The following is a 25,892-nucleotide window of genomic DNA, read 5'->3' as shown; positions in this document are numbered from 1 at the left end:
GAAGCATAAAATGGTTTTAGAAGGAAGATAGATAATACTTGCAAATAGTGACTGCTATTTTGAGTTACAGATAAGAAAATTTAAGAAGAAAAAAACCCATTGAAAATTTAATTAAAACAAACCATTGAGGTACGTAGTCTTCAGTACTGGTCAGATTAGAGAAATAATCACTTTTTTTTTAGTCACAATTATACCACTTACCCAACTTTTTGCTTCTATCTTTACTCTCCTGGCAAAATCATTATGTGTTTAAAGGGAGAGAGAACAAAACAGGTAAGGCTGCAGCAAAAAGGTACAAGGATACAGTCCCTTCCTGGAAAGAGGATTTTGTGGCGAACCATTTCTCCCATAATGCATCCCACAGACCATATATCCACTAGAATAAGAGAGAGGGAAGTGAAGAAAAGGGAGGAGAGTAAAGTTAACTAAGATAATTGATCTCTGAAGGAGGAGGAAAAAGAACAGTTTGATTAGAAGGTACAAATTTTGTCTCCCACCAAAAGTTGGCCAAAAAGGTGAGTTAAAACGAGCAATATAATATCACATAAACAACATCTAGTATAAGAACTCAAATTAATTTTTTAAAGTTACTTTATGAGTGCCTTAGATTGCCCTTTAGTGCCATAAAATGGTAGCATGGAAAAGCAGCAGCTTAACCAAAAGTATCTCCATGCCAGGTGACAGCTAAAAGCCACCAAAGGGTTTTCGATGTCATTTGCTGGATGCAGAGAAAATAATCTTAATCGACCCTTAGGGGTGGCTGTTTCCATTTTCTATTCTATTCAGTTACACGGAATAGGGCAACTAGAGACCCCCTTTTTCTTGGTCCAAAATAAGGTACATGCAACCAAATCCAAGAAACTAGGAAATGGCTGGAACCATGGTTTAAAGGCAGAAATATTGGAATCCCTGGTATTCAAGACTTAGTTTTTCCTTCAGAAGTTATTCTTGTAAATAAATATCAGTTTTTGTTTCTGTTTGAAATATTTCAAGAAAAAAGATGCATAAATAATTTGCACATGTATAAAGGAGTCATGACATAAATAAAGTATTAAAGGTGTTAAAAAGTTGTTACACACATACGTTCCTCAATTGTCATACTTGTTAACAAAACAGGATTCACCTTTACCCTCTTCCAACTCGCTTTTTAGTAAGGACAAAGGGAACTCTGGGGCAGAAACATTAGGCTAAAATGCTCCTTGGGGAAGGAAGGCAGGGTTCGGTGCAAAGGGTAGCTGGGCATGCCCGTTGTCAGAGCAAGCAGGTTTTTCTGCATGATAACCTTTATCCTGTATGGAGGTGAGAGCAGCACAAGGGTGCTAGGTGTGCTTTCTCCATGGAACAGGAGAAGCCAAAAAACTAAGGCAGCAACTTGCAATCCTTTCTAGTGAGGGAAGAACAAGAGATGAGATCACATGCCATCTGTACAGCAAAGATCTGAAAATCCATAATAGCAAATTCAGAACATCCCCCCCCACCAGATTCTTGTAGATTCTTGATTTCTTGAATTTTGTAATTGGTTCCCACTTTGATTTTTTAAAAATAACTTATGAAGAATGTATACAACTATCTTCTTTTCCAAATAAGTTACATGTGGTATTGCCTTGGGAAGAGGACTAGATTTTCCTCCTCCAAGTCAAAACGGATTAGAATTCTGCCATTGTCCAACAAAGTAAACCTGACCTTCCTAAGAACTTTTTCCCTTCCTCTGCACAAATGCACAAAAGTATTGGCTCTCTTCTAATCTGGAAGGGCACAAAGAAATTTTTTAAAACTTTGGTGGCCAGGGAATTTTCATAAAAGTACTCTGTAGCACCTACACATAAAAATACAATGATAATTATTTCTATAAAACTTATAGATTGCCAGGAACTAAATAGAATATCAAAATGAGTATGAAAGGTACATTGAGTGCATTTATACAATTCTAATTTAAGACAAGTTTAATTCCTAAATATAGTGGATGTGATTTTAAAACACCTCATTACTTATTAGAGATATTCTTTTAAAAATAATATATTGCAATGCTTTCTAATAAGTATTTTTAAAAATCCTTCATTTTAATAAAATCAAATTAGAATACATTTTGAAGATTCTTTCTACCTTTTCTTTTAAAGTGTTCATGAATACTAGATTTTCTTCATAAAATCAATAGTGTAAAATTTAATACTTTTCTCTCTCTATGGTTTTAGAATTTATTAAAACTTACTAGGCAATTGCTACCTTAACTATTACTTATGGAACACTTTAAAGTATTAAAGAAATTCTTATCCAACTTGAACAATTTGGATTATTCTAAATTGACTGTGCATTGAGCATTTGTGAATATTCTTGCTCCAAGGATTTGTGGTATCTTTTTGTTTGTCTTTTCCTAAGACTAGAGCCATCAATCTAAGAAGTGACATAAAGCCAAATGGCTAAATGCAGTAGATAGATTTCTTCCTGTTAATACTCACTTTGAGCTGAGCTGCCACCTAAATAGCAATTTTTCTCAATATCTATAGCATGTATGCTAATCAGTATCCACTTGACTGTTTAATCAGACTCCATTTACAATTCCTTTTAGCTATGACATTTCAGTGTTCTTCTAACCAAGCTTACTTCTCAGAAACATCCTTCACATGTTTAATGAGTGATTCTTCGTAGTAATATTTTTTTAAAAACCTCTGAATATGAAAGCTGGCAGCCTTATTTTTTAAAAAGTTCATATACATGAGAGAGAACATTACTCTTGGCTATCTAAAACACGTACTCATTTTCTTCACAGTTTCTTTGGCTGGTACTCAGAAGCATCCTTACCGTTCTCCTTGTAGCCCATTCCCAGAATAACCTCAGGGGCCCTGTAATAACGTGTCACCACATAAGGAGTCATCATGAAGCTTGTGCCTGCTGTCCTGGCCAATCCAAAGTCTAGGATTTTCAATGTACAATCAGACTTGACTACAATGTTACTTGGTTTCAAGTCCTGACAATAGGAACAAGAGAAGAAATTAAAAGCTAGCACCAAATGGAACAGGTGATTTCCATCTACTCAATCAACATGGCAGTCTTGCAATAGCACTGATGGGTGCCCGCCCGCCATTGACTGTAGAGCCCTATGTAAAGCAAAAGAGTACTTCCCAAAAGAAGTTTACAATTAGTTTTGGGATTTCTTTGTTTTAACATCCTCAGAAGCTTTTTTAAACCCAGAAGAGAACCGTATCATTTTTACAATTTAGGCTCATCTTGGGAAGAGCTTTTTAGAAAAAAACATCATTTGTTGTCATCTGTTAGGTTTCTCCTTATGGCAACATAAACCTTTTAGTTTATACTTCATTTCTAGGCCAGACAGAAGAGCGGATCAGGGCTGCTGTCTTTATGTGACCAGAAACAGTGGAAATGAACTGTCTTGTTTCAGCTGCACATATGACTCTGCCAATCAGAATTTCTGAGAAGCCTTGAAAGCTGACTCTCAATGAGCTGAAAAAATATGTTAAACAAAACCAACTACAGTGTGCTGAAATCTCCTCCTACACATTAGTGAACTATGTGCTAATTCTATAGTAAAATAAATGAAGTACATTATATTTAACCAAGCTCCCCTACATAAAGAAAATAATCTACAGTTGCTCTTTCTCTTCTCCACAAGCATCTTCATTATAATTCTGGACTAAGTATTCTTACCCTGTGAATAATTCCAGCAGAGTGAAGGTGCTTGATGCCACACAACATTTGGTATAGCAGGTAAGACATTCGCTCGTGGTCTAACTCCATCTGAATCACCTGACACAAGTTGGCATCCATCAGTTCCATTACTAAGTAACTGCAAGGTAAATCCACATTGTAAGCTCCAAATCACAAGACACGTGAAGTCCTTCAAACAAGTCAGGATCCTCTCCTAAATCTATAAGTTTCCGAACTTCCCAGCTCAACTTTTGACTGAATTAAGTATATGAAAAACCTCCAAGTATTGCATGCACGTTAGCCATGGTAACTCTACCACAAAGATGCTAATAGAAGCAGCATTTATTAGTGTGTGGTTCCTGTCCGTATATTTTGTACCTTCATCTTGTTTTCATTTTACCCTGAATTCCCTGAACTCTTTCCCGTGTATTATGATTACAAATAAGAAAAAAATTCAGAATAGCATCTTCCATTAAATGCAAGGTATCTGTGTTAAATAAGACAACGTGCTAGGATTCACTTCCTCTCCTCTGCTTATTGTCATTATACTTCTGGAAGGTTTTTTTGCACAAAATCAAAGGCACCACAAAAATAGAAAGAAAGATTAAGGATGATTTTTTATCATGTCCGTCATTAATATTTCTCAAAGTGAATTGACTCATTCTAGAAAGCTCACAGAATAAATTAAAAATAAGTAAAAATATAGAATAAATAGTAAGCCTTCCCTGATTCTGACTGAACTAAGAACATGGGGCAACAAAGCACAAAGAGCCATAAGGCCAGAAAGTAGCAGAAGTGTCTTTCCAGGAAGAAGCAGCAGAAACAGAACCTTCTCTCCTGTCACTGGATCCCTTTCATTTGCCGCCAGTTCTTACCTCCCTTTGATCTCTACAAGGGATTTCATTCATCTGATTTTTGTCAATATCACTTGAGTTATTTGAATGTCATGCTCCCCCTTCCTTCATGAGTTTTGTTACTTACACATCTTGGAACTCCTCCAGCGTTTTCTGGGGTGTGAAGACATTTAATAAACTAATAATCTGGAGAAGAGATAGTGGAAGGGACAGAAGAAGGAGAGAAAGAAAAGGGGAGAAAATGAATTATTTAAAAAGCATATTTAAACAAGCACTTATTCCAACTCAAAGTCACATATTAGTGCTATGGTCGATATAGAAAAGTCGGAAAAATTTTCTAGAACTGTCTCAGAGAACATTCAAAAACATATTCAGGAAGGACATGTAATCTGTCTTCAGGTTAAAATGCAATTAAAACGCTCAAATTCTTAGGCAGAGAAAAGAGTCATAGAAGATATATGATTGTCATATTGCTTTAGAGTGTGATTCTCCTTAGTAAATATAGGGTCGTAATGTAACTAAACAAAGAAGAGGAAAAGCCATGTAAGAAAAGTAAGGCAGCAGTGAAATAACCAGCAAGACTTAGCAAGGCTATGTCTTCCTCCAAATGAAAAGGTGGTGTTTAAGTCAAGGAGATGTTCTACGTTAAGGAGGTATTCTAAGTCAAGATTTTTTTTGTGTTGTTATTTTAGTTTCTTTTGCTTCTATTTCACACTCAAATATTATTTAAACTAATGCTCCAATGGTATGTGTGAGGAAAGGTATATCTTGGATGATATCAATGATGAATTTAATGGCAAATGTATTTTAAGTTATAAAAATGATTTTTAAAATTTTTTGTTTCCTGTTTTAGTTATTTTATATATTAGGTAGTAAAGAAGTTTACCTTCTAGCATAAGTAAATGTTAACAGGAAAAAAACTTTGTTTTATGCAAAGAGATTACATACATAAATAACTCAAAATTGTCTTTCAGCTAAATATTCTGTACTAAAGTGCCAGAGGGAAATAAAAATAAAAAATATAGATAACAATCCTCTACTCATAGGATGGATGCAACCATTTCACAAAAACAAGTTAAAGATTTGCACATCTTTAAAACATGAACTAATGAATTTCAATAAAGTTCATAAGTGGTATAGAAACATGAAGTAATAAACAAAACAAAACGATTTTCAACATAAATGCAGTCAATCTAAGGAATGCTTTAGGCCTTCAGTAGTTTCCAATTATTGAGGAATTACTGAGAAAAAAAATCACAACACCATCCAATACTTTCATATATATATACAGGGTAATGGTTATAACATATCTAAAAACACGAGATTATCTCTTCTGAAGCAACCTTGCAGCATGGAATATGCATATGGAAATAAAACTGTTTCAAGATATTTTTTAAAAATATTTATTTACTTATTTGGCTGTGCCAGGTCTTAGTTGCAGCACGTGGGATCTAGTTCCCTGACCAGGGATCAAACCCAGACCCCCTACTTGGGGAGCATGGAGTCTTAACCACTGGACCACCAGGGAAGTCCCTCAAAATATTTTTAAAACTTGTGATTAAAGTGCTTTGCTATTCTGTATACTTAGTTATGGTGTGTATTGAAAAATGTCTATAGTTCTCATTGGAACTGTGAGCCTGTTTTTATAGTACTTAATCTTAGAAAGTAATTCATTTTGATATTTGTTCAAACAAAAACATCAGAGACTGTGTGTGGGACACACACACACAACACATACAAACAACCCTTAAAGATGAAAAAATGCTAATCCATATTATCTGGTGAATAAATAATCTAGGTAATCTAAATTAATCTAGAAAATAGCATTACAATGTTAAATAAATCAAGGTTTATTATTTTAAAAGGTAAATTCTCCACTATATATTCTTGTATTCCCCTTCTATGCTCTTGTTTTAACACCTTCATTGCCTTTGATTTTCCTCTGAGTATTTCTCTTCTGTTCTTTCTTTGATCCCTTATAAATCCTAACTCCTATTAATAACCAATTAAAAATCTTATCTTTAGAAACAGACCATCACAGGTATTTCCATTTTAGTTCAAACGTTTTCAGGCAGGAATCTGATTCAGTTCCTTTTTTTATTCCAACATCTTAAAATGCACAGATGTGAATCAACATCTTTCATGGTCCCACAATCATACCAGCTATCACTTCCTAGAATTGTGTTCATTTTCTAAATGGATTGTCTTCTTTATTATTAAAAACTTAATTGGGATCGCTTCACTATTTTACATTACTTTCCACAGCATTTCCAGCGTTCTTCATTCTGACTGCTTGTAGTTAGTATTACAAGCACTAATGTGGAATTTGCATTTGGTTGTCAGTGAACTTCCTTTCTGTTAACAAGTTCCAGAAATTTATTTCCCTAGATTTATATACATACATGCATACAAACATATGTACATACACAAACATATGCACATACACACATAGCAGGTAGGATGCCATTTACAGATTATTATTTCAATTTGGAAATCCTTTTTAGGTATCATAAATGTGAACCCCCATATTCCAGTCAAGAATGGGGAGTATGATTCCCTCGAATTGGCAAAGTAACTGGGAATTTCTCCACAAGATATTTATTGCATTATAGGGGCTGGAGGGAGGATTAGGGAAATCTAAATATTCAATATATGAAAACAAAAAACTATTAAAACTTCCCATGCAGTTGTTTCATTGCTTGTGTCCATCCATCTTCCATTGCCTATGGTATTTCTCATCCTCTTTGCTATCATAAAAATTGGTCATGTGGTTAATCTTGCTCCTGCCTTTATTTCACATACTGAAAGAACAAATTGCTTTAGCAGAATGATCTTTCTTAGGAATTATCATTTCTAACATTTCTATATTCCTTTCTCGAGGTATCACGTTCCTTGCCTGGCCAAATCAGAGATGGGTACATACCTCATAAAATTTTTCTTTCTGAGTGAGGCCTTTCCTGCTTAACCTATTTAAAAGAGTAACCCTACCCACTCTGCACTGACTGGTATTTTTTATCTTTCTTCTTCATTTTGTTTTCCTTGGTAGCACTTATTACTATCTGACATTCTAAACATTGACCTACCTATTTTGTAGACTGCCTTTCTCTTCCCAGTAGAACATGAGCACCGCATGGGCAGGGATTTGTCTCTCTTATCTTCACTGCTGTATTTTTAGCATCTAGAGCATCTAGATCTATACCTGGCACATTGTATTCACTTAACTGTCAAATGACTGAACTAAAAAGTCATTGGAGTAGAGTAATAGGGGGAAAAAGAAACACTGTCATTGGGCCTAAATCCACATATTTGTATTTTAAATATCTTTCAACTAAACACTCATTTGCTTCTACTTAGAGCCTTATGACAAATTCACCTGTTTATAAAACTGCACTGATAATTTCATGTATTCTGTGATTTTCATACTCAAGAAAAACTTTATAAGGAGTTATTATTATAGTTTTATAATAATTAATTTTTATTATATGTTTATATGTAATAAATTATGTATAAAATATTTATTATAATTTATTTATTAATTGTCTTTATTAAAATAAGAATTATCTCCCATTTATCCTTACTAAGAAGAACAGGAGCACAGAAAGAATTCTAGAGGCCTTTGCCGGTGTTTGAAGAAGATTATAATCTGAAGTGAAGAAAGCCCTGTAATGGTGTTCCCTACTGAGTTCCAATGTGAAAAGTTCTTGACAAGCCTGTTCTGAAGTATGCTGCAGATATGTCCCTGCACGTTTGCCCAATCCTACAAAAAGCAAGATGCCAAAGCACAGTGTGTACACTGAACAGTTGGAGGACACTGCCAGACTATAGCTAAAAGTAAAAGGGGATAAAAATCTTCACCGTTAATAATTAAATTTAAATTATTATAAAGAAACACAGCATATTGTTCTTTAAGATATTTTTAGTTTTGTTTTGGTTTGTTTGGGTTTTTTTTTTTTTTTTTTTTGGAAATGCATGAAGTTCTCTGGTTAATTTGGAGCAAGATAACCAAATACGGTTAATTTCTTAACAGGGAAATATCTATCAGATTCATCCCCTCCATGCCATACGGTTTTCAGATGATTTTTAAGAAGAAAGCTACCATAAGCACAATGAAAGCAAATGTAGCATATGGGCAGGATAAACAATCTGAAGGGGCAAAAATTGCAAAGTAAAGAAAGCCTTTCCTACTCAAGTTGGCATACTGATCTTCCTTCCCCAATCTCACCACCTCCTACCACCAGAGGTTTAAAATAAGAACTCACGTTTTTATGGTTCACACACTTCATGAGGACCAGCTCCCGGTAAGCTCTCTTGGCATGCGTTTGGTTCTGAAAGGGTCTGCTGAGCTTCTTAATGGCCACATTTCTGTCAAGAACAGCATCATACGCAGCACTGCAGAGACCCAAGAGCAATCCAGAATTAAGAACAAAGGAGCCCTTAGAATTCCCGCCTATCGAACTAAAGATACAGATAAGGAAAATACTAGTTTGGAATCCTACTCAAATACCTGCTTCTCAAGCCACATGTCAATCAGGCTGTAAATAAAGACGTAAGAGTGACTGGTATAGAAACATTCTACCTGCTAGGAAAAGAAAAATAGTATCTTGCCAAGAAAACAGCATGTAATTGCATCAGTGAGTCGGGGACAAAAGAAAGAAAAGTGCTCAACTTTCTTACTGGCCATGCGACTGTGGCAAGTCATTTAATCTCTCTGGGCTTGAATTTTTCATCCACTAATATGTTATATTTAGCTGTAAAACTTTACTGTTCTTTGATCGTTTTCAGTAGACATTCATTCTTTCCCCACTCACAGGACCAATTTTTAAGGTGTGACATTAATTGCCATGAATGCACAGGTGGGCTGATGCTCAAAGTGCACTCATTAACAATAACAAAGCTTGAAATAAGGAATGCAGTCAGAGAGGGTTTCAGAAGCATAAATCATTACATTTAAATACAAAGACAGAAATGAATGCTACTAACATTTGAAGCTTTCAAGCCATTTGAGAAGAATTTACCATGCTTTATGTTTCTGCCATACTCAGAATACATGGGTCTAGGGATCAAATGAGGAAGTGAATCTCTTTTTGCTAAATAGTATACCTAATGAACCCACTCACAAAGTTTTTTCCATCTCTGCAAATTTGGGTTGTCCTGGACTTTGTCTTCGTTGCTAGGAAAGAAGGGAGCAATCAATATCCTATTGATCTATTGAATTGGAAGTGACATTAACCATTTAGGGCTCATGCCACTAAACTAAAAGATAAATAAGAGGTTTGCTGTATTGCAAATAGACTCACAAGAGAAGTTTGGACAAAGTCTTAGACTTCATCTTGTCCATGCCTCCATTTAATACTTATTCCTCTCCAAAACATCTCCATCAAATTTTGACCAGTTTCTGCTTGAGCATCTTCAAAAACATCGACCCCCTTTACATAAAGGCAGCTCATTCTGTTGTTGGAAAGCTCTGAGTGTTAGAAATGTCATCATTCTAATAAACAGAGTTGTCTCTCTGTGATCTCTACTAACTACTGTCAGCCCTGCCTTCCAGGGCAACTCAAAATAAAGTATTCCCTTTTCATCATGACAAGCCCATAATGTTTGCAATCCATTAAAGGACCTTGCACAACATCTGGCCTATTCTATAAGCATTCAGTAAGCGCTCAATAACTCTTAGCTTTTCGTATTTCCCCCCTAGGCCTTTTGTTTCTTAAGCTAAATGGTCCTACCACCATTTGTCAGAGTGTGATTTCAAGTCCTAGTACCATCTGGTCAGCTTCCTCTGAATATATTCCAGTCTGTGGATGTCCTCTGAAAATGCCATTGTTACTCTAAGCACAGAGTGTCAGTGAAGACTAGGGAAAGGCTACCAACTCCTTCATTCATTCACTTGCTCATTCATTCTGTTGACACAGTTAATACAGCTAAGTCTGTCCTGGTTTCTTTGATAAATGCATCACACACTATTGATTCACAGTGAACCTATGCTAAATAGAAATACTGTCTTTTTAAAAAACTTGTGCTGCTATTCAACTCTGCATTTTAGCACTGGTACTTCTATTCTTGTTTGTTCTGTTCTTGTTAACCTATCAATGTCAGCACAAGTAAAGAGTCAAATGGGCATACATCTTATAGGTGGTGTACAAGGGCAACAGTGAATTTGGAAATACAGGAATTAAACTTGCTTTCTGAAGCTAAGAAATTGTGTCAGCAGAAAAGTGATCAGAGCAGTCACCTTAAAGAGAAAGACTAAATTTTAAGCCAAAACAACTTAGGTGAAGTCATTAAAATATCTAAAGAAGGAATAGCAATTAGTCATGTGGGCCTAGGAAGGAGTCAGAGACGTAAATTCTGGTACTGCCTGGTGAAATAAGAAAGTGCGCTCTCAGGTAGGTCCAGGGATCCAGTCAGCCGGGTGGATATCCCTACTGTGACTGTCAGAGACTACAGCCAGTTAGCAATCTGATCTGTGTCTCTTTAGTCTGATTCTATCCTCTGCAGTCAAAATTCTACTCATCAGGCTCTCCTTCAGAATTCTGCATACAAGAATTCTGCCCATATTTGGTTAGCTTGACTATTGCATGTCTCGTAATTTAATAAATTGGAATCTGGTTTCGTGTGTGAGCTTTTAGTGAGGCTTGTCGATGTGAGTTTGAGTCCCTGAGATACAGAACAGATCCTGGAGACAGTAGGCCCATGTGGGATGACTGAGAAAATGCTGCCCTCTGGGGATCTTGGCAGGTTCTGGCCAGTCTCTCTTAGAAATGTTGTGATATTCTCTCTCCCTCTGGTACCTCTTTCTTGAAGAAATTCTAGGTCTGAATCTCAGCACTACTACTTACTAGATGTGAAGCTATGAGCAGGCCACTTACACTTTCTGACATCAGTTTCCACATGCTTAAAAATGGAGGTAATAACAACCTGACAAGATTGTTATAAGGAGTAAATGAGGTAGTAATGTATCTACAGTCCCTTGCCTAGAGTGTGCACTCAATAAATAATGACTATTACTATTTTTAAAGTCAATGTCCTTGCTGGAGTCATTGTGTAATGCAGGGCAGGATAAAATATATATATAATTTTTTTATATTTATCTGCTGTAATTGGACATGTATCTACTAATCAGCAGTTTTTAATCTTTCTACTAAGTACAGATCCATGCAACTATACCACTATCCTGAGCACATTTCACAAGTTTGTCTTATGTCATAAAAGTCTGGAACAGAAACCTTGTTAAAATCCAGACACGTATAGCCATACAGTTCTATTACCTACCACTTTAATAAGCTATTTGGTGTGATTTGTTTTTACTGAAACCCCAATTCCCAGTCATCACTACATCCTTTCTTAATGACTCACAGGGTATCTTTTCTAACCAATAAGAGGACCAATGTCACGTTCAATAGGTGTCTCTTATAACCTCCTTCTTCCTTCTAAAGAAATAACGTTCGCCTATCTACAGTTGTATGGAATATGGTGGTTTGGCCCATTGAACTTCCATTTACCCCCTTGTATCATGCCTTCCTGTACTGAAGAGATTTGAGAGACACACATACAATTCCTAGATGCTTTTGCAGCTAGTATTATGGATTCCAATATGGTCCTGCCAGGCAGATGCAACCGTGGGAGATTTGCAAGGCAAAAGTGAGGGTGGTCATCTTCTACCATTTCTTAGTTAGCAAGCATGGTCTCAGGAAAATGTGAAATTTTCTTCTGAAGCAGTGATTCATGTCATTTTCCAGACTCCTGGGAGAGAAGATGGTTTGAAGCAGAGGCAACAGTGGTCTCCAGAGCCCAGTCACCAGCATGATGGATAGTGATGATGGTAATAATGAGTGCACAGTTCCAGCTCTGTGATTTTCAAATCTCGGTTACAATCATGTATTCCAGAACTTCAGTTTTTTTAGGATACTCTCAGAGGTTGGGGCTCCCATGGTGATTCATCTCTCTCATGTCTGGGAGTCCTTCCAGGAAGCCCAGACTAGAGTTCACTTCTCCAGGCCTTCCAATGATTTGCAAGCACCCAATTTACCGTATTAAATCTTTGCCTACTTATAATGTTTCTGTCTCCTGCCATGAACCCTGGCTGACACTACAATCTTTCCCATTTTCTGTAATTCCTCAGTGATTACTGGCAACAGTTTAGCAAATGCATCTGCAAATTGGAATCACTGGTTGCTGCATAGTCACAAATTAATGTCTGAAAGTTTTTTGTTACTCTGAAGTCCTTCTTTCTTTGAATCTTGGACTATAGAATTTTACTTTATTTCTTTCAGTGGCTTTTCTTTTTTTTTCCTTCATGCCAGTAAAAAAAGAGATAAATCTTTATGAAGGTTTTTCAGCAACTTCTAGCAACTTTCCAGCAATCATGCTGAAAATTTTCTAGCAATATCTTAACATACTCACTTCCTTGTCTACCAGGTTTATTCATGAAAGAAAGATATAGCTTTCTTTTGTTATGCTCCTGTCATTTAATCCAGTTTTATGTTGCAATAAAGCTATGTTTACCTCCTTGAATGTATTTATATAAACACACACACACACACACACATCCCTGTAGGTAAGTCTTATTCTCAACATAAAATCAGTTGCTTTGATTTTTTTTCCTTCTGGAAATTGCAGACAACCTGTTGCAAAGTTTTCTTCTTCCTAAGTCATAATTATTTATTTGATAATTTCTCTTGTTCCCCTTCCCTAGCACATTTAAAATGTTCTTGATCAATATTAACATGTTTGTGGGCAAAAAATTAAAAAAATAACTAGAAATCCCTAGGCATTGTGAGAAGAACTTTATGTCTTAAAAAATAAAAATGAAAAAACCTTATCATTGGAGCACCTTAAACATCTTAAGCCATAGCTGGGCAAGCCAAATTCTGTCCTGGAATATACGTTGCACCATTATAGTCCCTAGACGTGCTATCAAGACACTGATTCCACCGCAGAGAAACATGTTGGCCAACCTGCAAAATCACCTCTGCCTCAAGGCTTTTGCATTGTTCCTTCTGCCAGGAATGCTCTTCCCACATCCTCACTTGCCTGACTCCATCTTGTAATTCAGGTTTCAGCCTAAATATCATCTCCTCAGTAGAGGCCTTCCCTAATCCCCATATCAAAAGTCAACAGTTGATTTTTTGGACTAATTTGTCATTGAATTGCTTGGCTATATCAATTTGGTTATATTTTGTTAGAGATACTTTTGATTACAAGTAATAGAATTATAACTAATAGTGGCTTAATTATTAAAGATCTTCATTATATCATACAATGGAAAGTCTAGAAGTAGGCATATCCCAGTTTCAGGAAGACATTATAACTCTCATCGGCCCTAGGCACTTTCGGCTTCCTATTTTCTGCAAATTGTTTCTAAGCATGTTGAAATAAAAGCCAATAACAGAAATCCATTAGTGCATCAAAGGGAAATGTAGGTGCTGTGATGCACTGCTAAGATTCCCCTTCAGGAATAAAGGACTTTTTATCCCAGCTGCTGGGAATGCTGCTGGCACACAGCCTCTCAGCTCTTAGTCCCCTCTGGTTATAAACTCAGCTGAAAAGAGCTGCCCAACTGAAGTTACACTCTCTTCTTGGGCAGCCTTCAATCAGCGACTAATAAATCTGGGATTATGAAAGCCTGGCCACCTCACCCCAACTCAGGACAGCTAGGAAGGCTCATTCTCTCTTCAAAACTCCCAAAAGGGTCAGCTGAAGCATCCACTGAGATTTCATTGCAGCTGAACTTCTGACTTTGCTTCCTTCCCTTCCTTTCCACAGCTGTAAACCCCCAAAACACTCCCTAATAAATCTCCTGCATACGATCACCATCTCAAAGTGTATTTTCTGGGGAACGCAATATTTGACAAGCAGTAACTCATGACCAAATACAGCAATAAGCTGTGGAGTTCGCCTGAATCTTTTTCTAAGCAAAAGGCAGGGTCCCATTGTGGATGAAGGTGGCTGGGCTCAGAGCCCAACACCAAGGAAGCCATTTCACCTATGCAACAAACTAACCTAGATGACCAAGCCTAGTTATATAGATTCTAATCAACACCACTTCACACTTTATGGACAACAAGAGTTGAAGCAGGGGTAGCAAGGGGCTCAGAAGCCAAGCCCTGAAAGATAGCACCAAAAGCAGCAGCTCTTCCAAACACTAGAAATTGAATTAGGACTTTACAGCCTTTCAGCAAACTAGTGACGGGGGAGATCACACAAAGATTTACCACATGGATAATGAATGTGGGACTAGCTAAACAAACTCATCACCACAGAAAATAGATGAAAGTAAAGAAGATGGCTACCCTAAGCATAAGGCAACCATATTCTTGGAAATCAGGTTGATGGCATTAGTGAAGAATTGAAGGCTCCCAAAGAGGTACTTCTTCATCTCAGTGAGATGGAGTGATAGGGTGCATGCAAGTGCTGCCTCTCTTGATCTTCTTTAACCTTTGTGACAAGTTGTCTCATGGTCACCCTGCTGCCCTTAGTGACCATTCAGTGTACCACCCATGTATGATCCAGCTCATGATTTAAACTACAAAATCCACAAAGCTGCCAGGCTGCTATGTGATAGGCTAAGTAGTAAACTTGGGAAATTAGAGTTTAGCTTGATATGAAATATGTGAGGGTACAGAGGCTGGTCAGCCTGCTATAAAGCATATAGTGAAGATATAGAGAGTAGTCAGAATATTCTTGCTACACTGATTTTGCCATTTGTGTGGCATAAATCTATAATTATTTACTTTTTAGTGTTTAGTAACGCTTTTTTAACTTTGCAATAAACACTTTTGACAAAAATAAATAAAATTGAGACTGCATATTTAATTAAAATACTATATGCTATATAGATATAGTATATATATACTATATATACTATATATACTATATATACTATATATATACTATATATACTATATAGTATATATATACTATATATACTCTATATAGTATATATATACTATATATACTATATATAGTATATATATACTATATAGTAATATAGTGTATATATAGTGTATATATGATATATAGTATAGTATACTATAGTAATATGGTATATATAGTATATATATAATAGTAATAGTATACTATACTATTTCTCATGTTTTCTTGGGCATGACTAATGAAAACCAGAAAATAATTCTCCTAAAGGAACATCAGTATCTATTTCAAAATTAATAATTATTTTAAGAAGACTGTTTCCAAGGACGATAATTTAACACATGCACCTACAAAAAATGCATTTAAACCATGACTTTTCATTTAGATCAAATGACTGTTCTTCTAAATTAATTTTGCTTATTTTCTATCCCAAGGGGTTTTTTTTTTTTTTTGGATATGCACAAAAAGTTAAGCAACAGCTTGTTAATGTGTTGCCTCCATTAGCAGAAAAATAATTTTGAAAGCATTTAAATTATGTCTGCTTTATATCATTTTACCAAATCATTTTACCTGCTTTATATCAAATGCTTCAAAAATAAAATCAGAACTTTTCAGTAACAGTTTGATTTTCTATAGTATAGTGGTTGTGATGCAAAAATAATTCACACTGAGTCCAAGCAAACTGCAATATTCTACAAATCAAAATAGAATGTGTATATGCCAAGATTTGCAAATAGAATATATACATGGTTGGAATAACTTTATCACAAAATTTTGGAGACAAAGCTTATGTTGAATCAAACAATAAAGATGCTTCAGCAAGGCAGTTAGCACTTCTTGGCACCCCTTATAATTCTGATTGAGGAATAACTTTTTATAAATAAGTCCTAAATTTCAGATGCTTTTTTTCCCCCAAAATCACTTAGAAATCTTTAACCACAGTATTCAGTAAATGGAGCATCCCAATATTTCAACTGTTGAAATTTTAGGGAATGGCTATTATTATAAACAAATAATACTTGCAAATAAAAGCACACTGAAATGTGGTGGAAGGAACTGAAGCAAGAAAGGAACTGAACAAATCAAACAATAAAATCACGTTGAAAAAAGTCTTCTTCAGAAAAATACCAGTGAAACTGTATTACAAACAGATAGGATTAGGAAGTTTCAGTTGATTAAAATACATGAAGATATATGAAGAACAGTCATTCATCTCATGTTATATTTTTAATATTTAGGTAATCTATATAAATACATTTAAAATTTTTACTTGTATTTGTATTCTTTTAATTAATTTAAACAAATTTCAATAGCACTATTTTGACACCCACCAATGTATTTTAGTGTGCCCTTTCACTGTCAAATTTTCCCGACTTAGAGATAAATGATATGGTCCCCTGCTACTGATGGTCACTGTGCTTTTCTTGTTCAAGAGGTTTTTGCACATTGTTTCCACAAGATGGAAGAGGCAGAAGCAAGGAACTGCTCTTCCAGGGTTATTGTTACATTCTTACCTTTGGTCATTTCCTGGCAATAAAATTCAAAGTCTGATTTCTATTTAATAGTTTCATCTGACTAAGATTTTCCTTATAAATCCGCATATAGGTTAGGTGAGTATCAGAACCTGGATGATGTCAGACTTAGCTAAGGAGTGGAAGTTTATTGAACACATCATCTGTGTTTGTACAAGTAACTCTACTCTGAAATGACAACTCTCAAATTCGCCATATAGTAAAAACGTGCTATGTCCAAAATTAACGGAACTAAAGACAGTAAGATGTTCCTTTGGCTCAGAGGTTGGTACTGTTTCTTGACACCTGCCAAATTAATGAGATCCATTAAGTGACGCACAGGAATCTCAAACGGTTCCTGCACACAGGACATATAATTATGACAGGAATAAGCTTCATTGCCCAGCCCATGGGCCTGCTCTCTCTTCCTCCACGCCTGCCCCAGCACAGCATTTCTGGATTTACGATTGTCCTCCCTTAGTCTGACAACTGGGGAAGCACTGCTAACAATGGATGACCCCCAACGTCTCTTGCCTCTGAAAATGTGTATTAGCTATTATTTCCAGCCCCTGGGCTTCTTTCCTTCGTTACTGCTATGTTCCTCTTTGTCTACTACTTATCTTTTTTTTTTTATTCACTTCCCTTACTCTGATATTTGGGCTGATATTTTTGAAATTGAATTCTATATCCGCAATAGTTTATTTGTACGATCATTATGGTATACTTATCATATATTGTCTTTTATTACCTTTTTTGCTATCCTCAAAGTTATTGTGATCCTTAATGGTCAAAATCCTGAAGGATTTAGCTCTGTATCCCCTACATGTTTGTTGCATGGAATTATATTTGCTATTGCTAGATGTTTATGTCCAGAGCTTTAAATATGTTAGGAAAATTGCATTATATAAATTAAGGACAAAATTCAAATAAACGAAGCAGCATATTTTAACTTAATGCTGTGTTACTCGAGATGCCAAGATATTATCTGGCTAAGACGTCTTTCTCAAAGCTCCTGACTCACATATACAGCTATCTACTGACCACCTCTAATTGGCTGTCTCAGAATTATCTGAAAATTAATATGTCCATAACTGAATAAACCTCTGATTTCTCTCTCAACCTGTTTCTCTCTTAAACATCATTTGCTCAGGTATACAAGTCATCTTGATCTTCTCTTCTCATCTCCTCCCCATATCCAATTCGTGAAGGTCTGCATTTACTTCCAATGTGAATTTTCAAATTAATCCACTTAGCTCGAACTCCATTTCCACTACCATGAGCTACATGTACTGCAGAGACTGTTCCTTAAATGGTCTCCTAACATTAACTCTTGCTTCTCGACAATCTGCACCTCACCACCCTCATAGAGTCTCATTATATCTAAATTGGGCCATCCTTGGCACATTATTTTGTGTCTGAGGATCCTGCTCATTTTTAGCACCTATCAAGAAAATGTCTTGAAGTAACACGGCGTTAATAAAATAACTAATAGAACTCGTAAATTGTTATAAAAATTAAGTTAGCTTAACTTAAAAAAACCTGCCTCACTGCTTGACTGTAAGTTCAATGAGGGCAGAAGCCACCTGAGTCCTGATCACCATTGTTCCCCCAGTTTTACTGAGATATAACTGACATATAACATTGTATTAGTCTAAAGTGCACAACAAAATTATATGCTATATGTATCTATTGCAAAATCATTACCACAACAAGTTTAGCTAACATTCATTTCATCACCTCACTTAGTTACAAATTTTTCTTATAATGAGAACTTCTCTTAGCAACTTTCAAATATACAACACAGTATTGTTATCTATAGTCACCATGTTGTGCATCACATCCCCAGGACTTATTTATCTTATAACTGGAAGTTTATACCTTTTGACCACCTTCACCTATCCCTCCTCCCACTCCTAGCTCCATCTCTGGCAACCACCAATCTGTTTCGGTATTTATGAGTTCAATTTTTTTTTAGATTCCACATATAAGTGTGATTATACAGTATTTGTCTTTCTCTGACTTATTTCACTTAGCATAATGCCCTCAAGGTCCATACATGTTGACACAAATAGCAGGATTCCCTTCTTTTTTAGGGCTGAATAATATTCCATTATATAAAATGGAATATTTTATAAAATGGATGGGCACTGAGGTTGTCTTCATGTCTTAGCTATTGTAAATAATGCTGCAATGAGACTCACTCACCTTTGCTTACATTGAGAGTGTAGTACAGTGTCTGGCATATAGTTAGCCCTAAATAAGTATTTTTTAAACAAGTAAACTAATCAGTGATCGTAATACTCCTAATGGTAGAGCAAAGTGAATTATAGGTCTAGGATTTCTACAAACATGAGTCAAATCGCATATTGTTGAAGTCATATGCTTCATCTTTAAAATTCATGTAAAATTTTTATTTTAACCCCATATATATCTATATTTGTTTTAATATAAAATTTCATTTCCTCATCAATACTACAGTCTTCACATGAAATTTGAGTTCCAGGCACACCTGCCATATTTATCATGGGGTTTGAGTGTCCCTGGCATGCTGCACCAGCACCCTTCCCTGTCCAGCCCTTACCCTGAAGCACAAAGACTCCAGTTTAAAAAGTGGGAGATTAACAAATAGGCTGTTTTCTTTTCACCAAAATTTTATTAGCATTTCTAGACAACAATAATAAGACTGTAGCTTCATCCACCAGTAAATATTTTCCTAATAGCAAATAATTTACCAGATTCGCTTTAGGAAAGATCAACTAGATTCATCCTCATATTGATAGCTACTGATGTGAAGCCTAGGTAAACCCAAAATGTGAAGACTTGATATAATTGTTAACTCTAAGTCAAAAAAAGATTATGCATAGGCCATTTTGATTTTATTGTGGTATTATTCAAGTAATCATAGAAACTGGGATTGGGTTTTTTCCAACAAGAAGTTTTATGATTTGTATAGCACAGGTTGTCATTAACTTAGGCAGGAAAATCCCCGGGTTGCTAAGTTTTATGCATGCAATAATCTTATAAGACAGGCACTCTTAGTAACGCCATTGTTCAGGTGACAAAACTGAAGCTTATGTGACAAAGTGAGAGAGTGGCATGGACATATATACACTACCAAACGTAAAATAGGTAGCTAGTGGGAAGCAGCCGCATAGCACAGGGAGATCAGCTCGGTGCTTTGTGACCACCTAGATGGGTGGGATAGGGAGGGTGGGAGGGAGGGAGACGCAAGAGGGAAGAGATATGGGGATATAACTTGCTGTATTTTTACAGAAAATTGGCGAACTAGTAAAGCTAAGGAAAACTGAGGAACAGAGTGGTTAAATAACTTGCTCATGGGACAATTAGTACATGAGTGATCTGGAGATAGAATGCTCTCCGGTTAAAGTTTTACTCCTTGTATTTATAAAAGAAACAAAAATTGAGCTTCCAGGAAAGACATTAAAGCATTAAAAAAAAAATCAAAAAATTTTTTTGTTAGATAATTTCTTTGAGAAACATGGTAAAACCAGATAAATGGCTGGTAAATTCTGCAGGTGTTAGTTGTTTTTTGTTTGTTTTAAACTAACATGATGATTGTTCAGCAAAGGTTTAGTCTATATACTATTCTCACAAAAGCTGTCTTCCTAAGAATTTTAAACAGTGATAGAAAATTGGCACTTTGAGACTATACATTGGAATTTCTTTGCACAACTATCTAAAAAGAACCACACCTATCAAATACAAGTATTGATTTTACTCCTAAATGTGTGCCTGCCTTTTGTGCTCTCCACCTTCTTCCTGTTGGCTGGTATCATTAACAACCTGTTTACTGACCCCCAAATGGGTTTCCTGACAAGCTGGTATTAACAGCCCTCCCACTGCATCCTGCTTTTATGGTTTTATGTGTGCTCAATTTAGGAACCCAAGGCACCCAACACTCACAAGCACCAAAATGGAAAAGAGATTTATTTATGTACTCTTCTGTGATGCAGTCTGAGTTTAGAGAAAGGTCAGAATGTACAAGACTCAAAAACAAAAATTCAATAACAAAACAAAATAACAATAATAACAAAAATTCTCTTCTCACAAAGGTTCTTTCTGTGTCACTGGTAAAGATTAAGGCATTGTGTATGTATGTATGCATGTGTGCATATGTCTATATGCACACACACACATGCATATGTATTTTTATTAATCATCTATTCTGGGGCACCATAATTAATATATAGATGAAAATTCTATTTCCTCTAGGATAATAAAAATAATCCCTTTCTTTGTCCTTTGGCTAAACACTATAAGGAAATGGAATTCCATTGTAACATTTCTTTTTAATTTGAACTAATACTCAGTTTTGAAAATCAAGTTCATTTAAGACTGTTTCATGGCTATCTCTTTTTTGACTAAACAAAAATTCACTGGTCTTCTATCATGTCTCTATTTTTACTTACTGGATATATTTATTTGGATAAAGTAAAAAACTTCATAGAAATAGGTTAAATTTTACTAGATCATGTCACATAATTAAGCAAAAACTTGCTAATATGTATTGTGATATATACAAAAAAGACAAGTTTAGTTTCTTGTACTCAAAGAACTGTGACATACTGGGGGACTACCTAATAGAGGAATAAATTATGAACTGAAAATATTAGCTCAAAAATGAGAAAGGAAATACTAAACACTAATGGAAAAGTCTAGTTTTAAGGAAATATTGAGGATGGCAAAGAGGACAATTGCTAGAGGTGATAAAATAGTGTGGGATATAGTTGCAAGTGTAGGGATCAGTTTATACAGGATAAAACACTGCACAGCATCAGCCAGAAAAGTAGCCTAAATGGGTTCAGATGCCAGTACATAGGTAGAGATGGTGGTGGTGAAGAACTTGTTCATTTCTGTTGGCTTTTAGTTTTGCAGTGAAATGGGAAGCAAGATCATCAGCCGAGAGAAAGGATGGGGGAAAGGTTTTTAGAGTTTTGAGGGCAGAGTTAAGGGACAAAATTGTCACCAAGGATGGTAGAAATGTAAGGGACTAGAGTTTCTGGGCAGTAATAAAGGCCCACTTAATCTTTTGGTCTTGAATTTAGGAGCACACAGTCAAAACATGACTGAATGTTTTTCTCCAGCCACGTTCATCTGTCTTAGTGGAGAGGAGTTAGATTTAACCAGCATTTGAGTTTTGCCAGGCAGAAAGAGAGGAGAAGATAGCTGAGAGTTTATGTATGGGATAGATTATAATAAGAGACACAATATCTAGGCTGTGTAAGGAGGAAAATGAGTACATGAGGGTGGTCAGGAACAGAGAAATAATAGAAGATTGTAGATTGTAGAAAATGGAAAGAGGGTGTTAGTATCAAATGTATCGCTCATTCTAGGAACAAAAATTTCAGTTGAGGTAGTTAATTTAGCTTCATTTTGATCATTGAAAACATATATAAACTAGATCTTGTGGGTAGTTTTGCTTGTTTTGTTTTTATTATCTAGCTAACAGGCATACAGAAAGTTTAAAAGTCAAGGAGAAATATAGAAAAAAATGAACATGGAGAATTATCACTGCAGAATGTGGCATTGAATTCGAGGATTTAATAAAACCCAAATTGCATGTCAAAACTAATATATCCATTTTGAAAAGGACAGTTAGGGAAATACGTACTTAGCTAGGGACTTAGCATCTGTACTAATTGTTGTATTTTTAAAACAAGAACTATAAATTCCCCCCAGTTTATATCATAAACTATAGCTTTATTGCAGTTTCAAGGTAGAAAATGAGAAAGGAAAAAAAATAAAAAGAGGTCCCACGAGTTTATGATCAGATTACTGGCAGCATGTTGTGCCAGAAATGCAATTAGTCAATTGTTTCAGCATAAATCCTGTTTATAAGTCAGTAACGGCTGTAAAATGTGAACGTTAAAAAACGTTCTGTTTGCCACGAAATATTTTTAAATCATGTTATTTATGAGACAATGCAAATAGCATTTTACATGAATGCTGACATTGACTATCAAAATACCATATTTAAATTGTAAAATAAGAACTTGAAATACTGACTTGGAAAACACAGCCAACAATATTTAAAAAGAATAGTGAAATAAACTGAAGTGTACCAGATTAGAAAGGGGTTAGCAAATATGAACTCAATGAAATACCAACCTAGAACTTAATTCCAGTGGTCACCTCATTTTTGTTCTGCCTTTAGTCAGATAAGATACTATTCTAGTCCATAAAGTTCTCAATAATGAGTTAATAAGCAATTTATGTAATCCTTCATACTTAGATAAAACTTGGATACAGTTCTTCTGTAATTTTATTGCCATTGCATGTTGAGTTAAAGTACTGAATAGTATAGAAGTTATACTTGCAATGATTTTATATTGCCCTTTGTTGACTGTTGAAAAGAAAACTCAAACAGAACACATTTTTTGTATTGGGAAATGCATCTAGGCAAACATATTTGTCTTATTGAAGATTCACAGCTAACATGACTTTTGAAACTATAGATTGACTGTGATAGTCATAAAAAATACATGTTCAAGATTATGAAGTCAACCTGATAAATTTTGTCATGTAGTTCAACAAAAATTTGCTTCTAATATTTCTGATCTGAATCTCAACTCCAGTTCCTTTAACTTACAAATATTATGTTTTAAAAGAGCAAGTCACATGCTTTTTTATACTTAAATTTTCAAGAGTTAAGACCACTGTCTCTTTTTTCTCCACCTTCTCTTCCATCAACTTCCCCTTGTAAAAAGTAGAATTGGAGTGGCTGCAGACATTTCGGGGACCTGACTAAGGGGAAATTAAGTTAAGAATAAATTTATTTTGGTTCAGTGGGTTACTATAGGCTTCAGAGTCATTTATATATTCAAATTATTGCAATTTTCAGGGATTAGACATGCATGCTAAGAATATTGCAACCTCTGGGCACATTTACCTGGTGCCCAGTGTTGTAACAGGAAGTGGCAGGACCAGAAATTATATCACAATGTGAATACTGCCTGACACTGGAAGTATGCAGGTATGTAGATGGTGGTGGAGAAACAATATTTGAAATATATGAAGCCAGAAGATAGTCTGTAAACAACTTTTTCAAACATTACAGCCCATATATAAAAGAAACTAGAGTTTTCCCCAAACTTGACAACAATTCTAAACATGTATATGAACTGTGAAGCTGAAAAATATTTTCTAAACTCTCAATATTAAAAGGTAAGTTTTGAAGAAATTTGGAAATGATATATCTGATAAAAGGTTCATATTCAAAATATACAAAGAACCCATACAACTCAACATCAAAAACAAACAAACAAACAAAAAACAAAACCAAAAAATTCCACAAACAACTCGATTAAAAAGTGGGCAGAGAACCTGAATAGACGTCTTTCCAAAGAAGGCGTACAGATGGGAAACAGACACATGGAAGATGTTCAACATCACTAATCATCAGGGAAATGCAAATCAAAACCACAATGAGGAGGAGGAGCTTCAAGATGGCAGAAGAGTAAGATGCGGAGATCACCTTCCTCTCCACAAATACATCAGAAATACATCTACATGTGGAACAACTCCTACAGAACACCTACTGAACGCTGGCAGAAGACGTCAGACCTCCCAAAAGGCAAGAAACTCCCCACGTACCTGGGTAGGGTAAAAGAAAAAAGAAAAAACAGAGACAAAGTATAGGGATGGGACCCGCACCAGTGGGAGGGAGCTGTGAAGGAGGAAAAGTTTCCACACACTAGGAAGCCCCTTCGCGGGCAGAGACTGCGGGTGGTGGAGGGGGAAGCTTCGGAGCCACGGAGGAGAGCGCAGCCACAGGGGTGCGGAGGTCAAAACAGAGAGGTTTCCGCACAGAGGATCGGTGCCGACCAGCACTCACCAGCCCGAGAGGCTTGTCTGCTCACCCACCGGGGCGGGCGGGGCTGGGTGCTAAGGCTCGGGCTTCGGTCGGATCGCAGGGAGAGGACTAGGGTTGGCTGCATGAACACAGCCTGAAGGCGCTAGTGCGCCACAGCTAGCCGGGAGGGAGTCCAGGAAAAGGTCTGGAGCTGTCGAAGAGAAGAGACTATTTCTTGCCTCTTTGTTTCCTGGTGCGCGAGGAGAGGGGATTCAGAGCGCCGCTTAAAGGAGCTCCAGAGATGGGCGTGAGCTGTGGCGATCAGCGCGGACCCCAGAAATGGGCACGAAATGCTAAGGCTGCTGCTGCCACCACCAAGAAGCCTGCGTGCAAGCACAGGTCACTCTCCACACCTCCCCTCCCAGGGAGCCCGCCACTGCCAGGGTCCCGTGATCCAGGGACAGCTTCCCCGGGAGAACGCACGGCGCGCCTCAGGCTGCTGCAACGTCACGCCGGCCTCTGCCGCCGCAGGCTCGCCCCGCATCCGTACCCCTCCCTCCACGCGGCCTGAGTGAGCCAGAGCCCCCGAATAAGCTGCTCCTTTAACCCCGTCCTGTCTGAGAGAAGAACAGACACCCTCAGGCGACGTAAACAAAGAGGCGGGTCCAAATCCAAAGCTGAACCCCAGGAGCTGTGAGAACAAAGAAGAGAAAGGGAAACCTCTCCCAGCAACCTCAGGAGCAGCCCATTAAATCTCCACAGTCAACTTGATGTACCCTGCATCTGTGGAATACCTGAATAGACAACGAATCATCCCAAATTGAGGAGGTGGATTTGGGAGCAAAGATATATATATATATTTTTTCCCTTTTTCTCTTTTTGTGAGTGTGTATATGTATGCTTCTGTGGGTGATTTTGTCTGTATAGCTTTGCTTTTACCATTTGTCCTAGGGTTCTGTCTGTTTTTTTTTTTTTTACTTAAAAAATTTTTTTCTCATAATTATTTTTTATTTTAATAACTATTTTTGTATTATTTTACTTTACTTTTTAATTTAATTTAATTTAATTTTATCTTCTTCCTTTCCATTTTTTTCTCCCTTTTATTCCGTGCTGTGTGGATGAAAGGCTCTTGGTGCTCCAGCCAGGCGTCAGGGCTGTGCCTCTGAGGTGGGAGAGCCA

The 25,892-nt window shown here is 36.4% G+C and overlaps 1 protein-coding gene across 3 annotated transcripts in view; it reads right to left on the bottom strand.

Annotated features, from left to right (window-relative positions):
- Positions 1 to 25,892, bottom strand: part of MAPK10 (mitogen-activated protein kinase 10) — a 488,347-nt gene that overhangs the window by 79,909 nt on the left and 382,546 nt on the right. For 2 of the 3 annotated variants that reach the window (XM_068542103.1, XM_068542105.1), the window contains 4 exons: positions 8,777 to 8,906; positions 4,645 to 4,703; positions 3,664 to 3,802; positions 2,800 to 2,965 (listed from right to left, as the gene is read on the bottom strand). In XM_068542103.1, coding sequence (XP_068398204.1) covers positions 2,800 to 2,965; positions 3,664 to 3,802; positions 4,645 to 4,703; positions 8,777 to 8,906 — 494 coding nt within the window. Of the gene's footprint in view, positions 1 to 304; positions 377 to 2,799; positions 2,966 to 3,663; positions 3,803 to 4,644; positions 4,704 to 8,776; positions 8,907 to 25,892 lie in introns of all 3 variants that reach the window. The other variant, XM_068542104.1, reaches the window with a different exon arrangement.

This window comes from Eschrichtius robustus, chromosome 4 (assembly GCF_028021215.1).
Source record: "Eschrichtius robustus isolate mEscRob2 chromosome 4, mEscRob2.pri, whole genome shotgun sequence".
NCBI lineage: Eukaryota > Metazoa > Chordata > Mammalia > Artiodactyla > Eschrichtiidae > Eschrichtius > Eschrichtius robustus.
The sequence above is the reverse complement of the archived record's forward strand: the minus strand, read 5'-3'. Positions and strand labels throughout refer to the sequence as shown.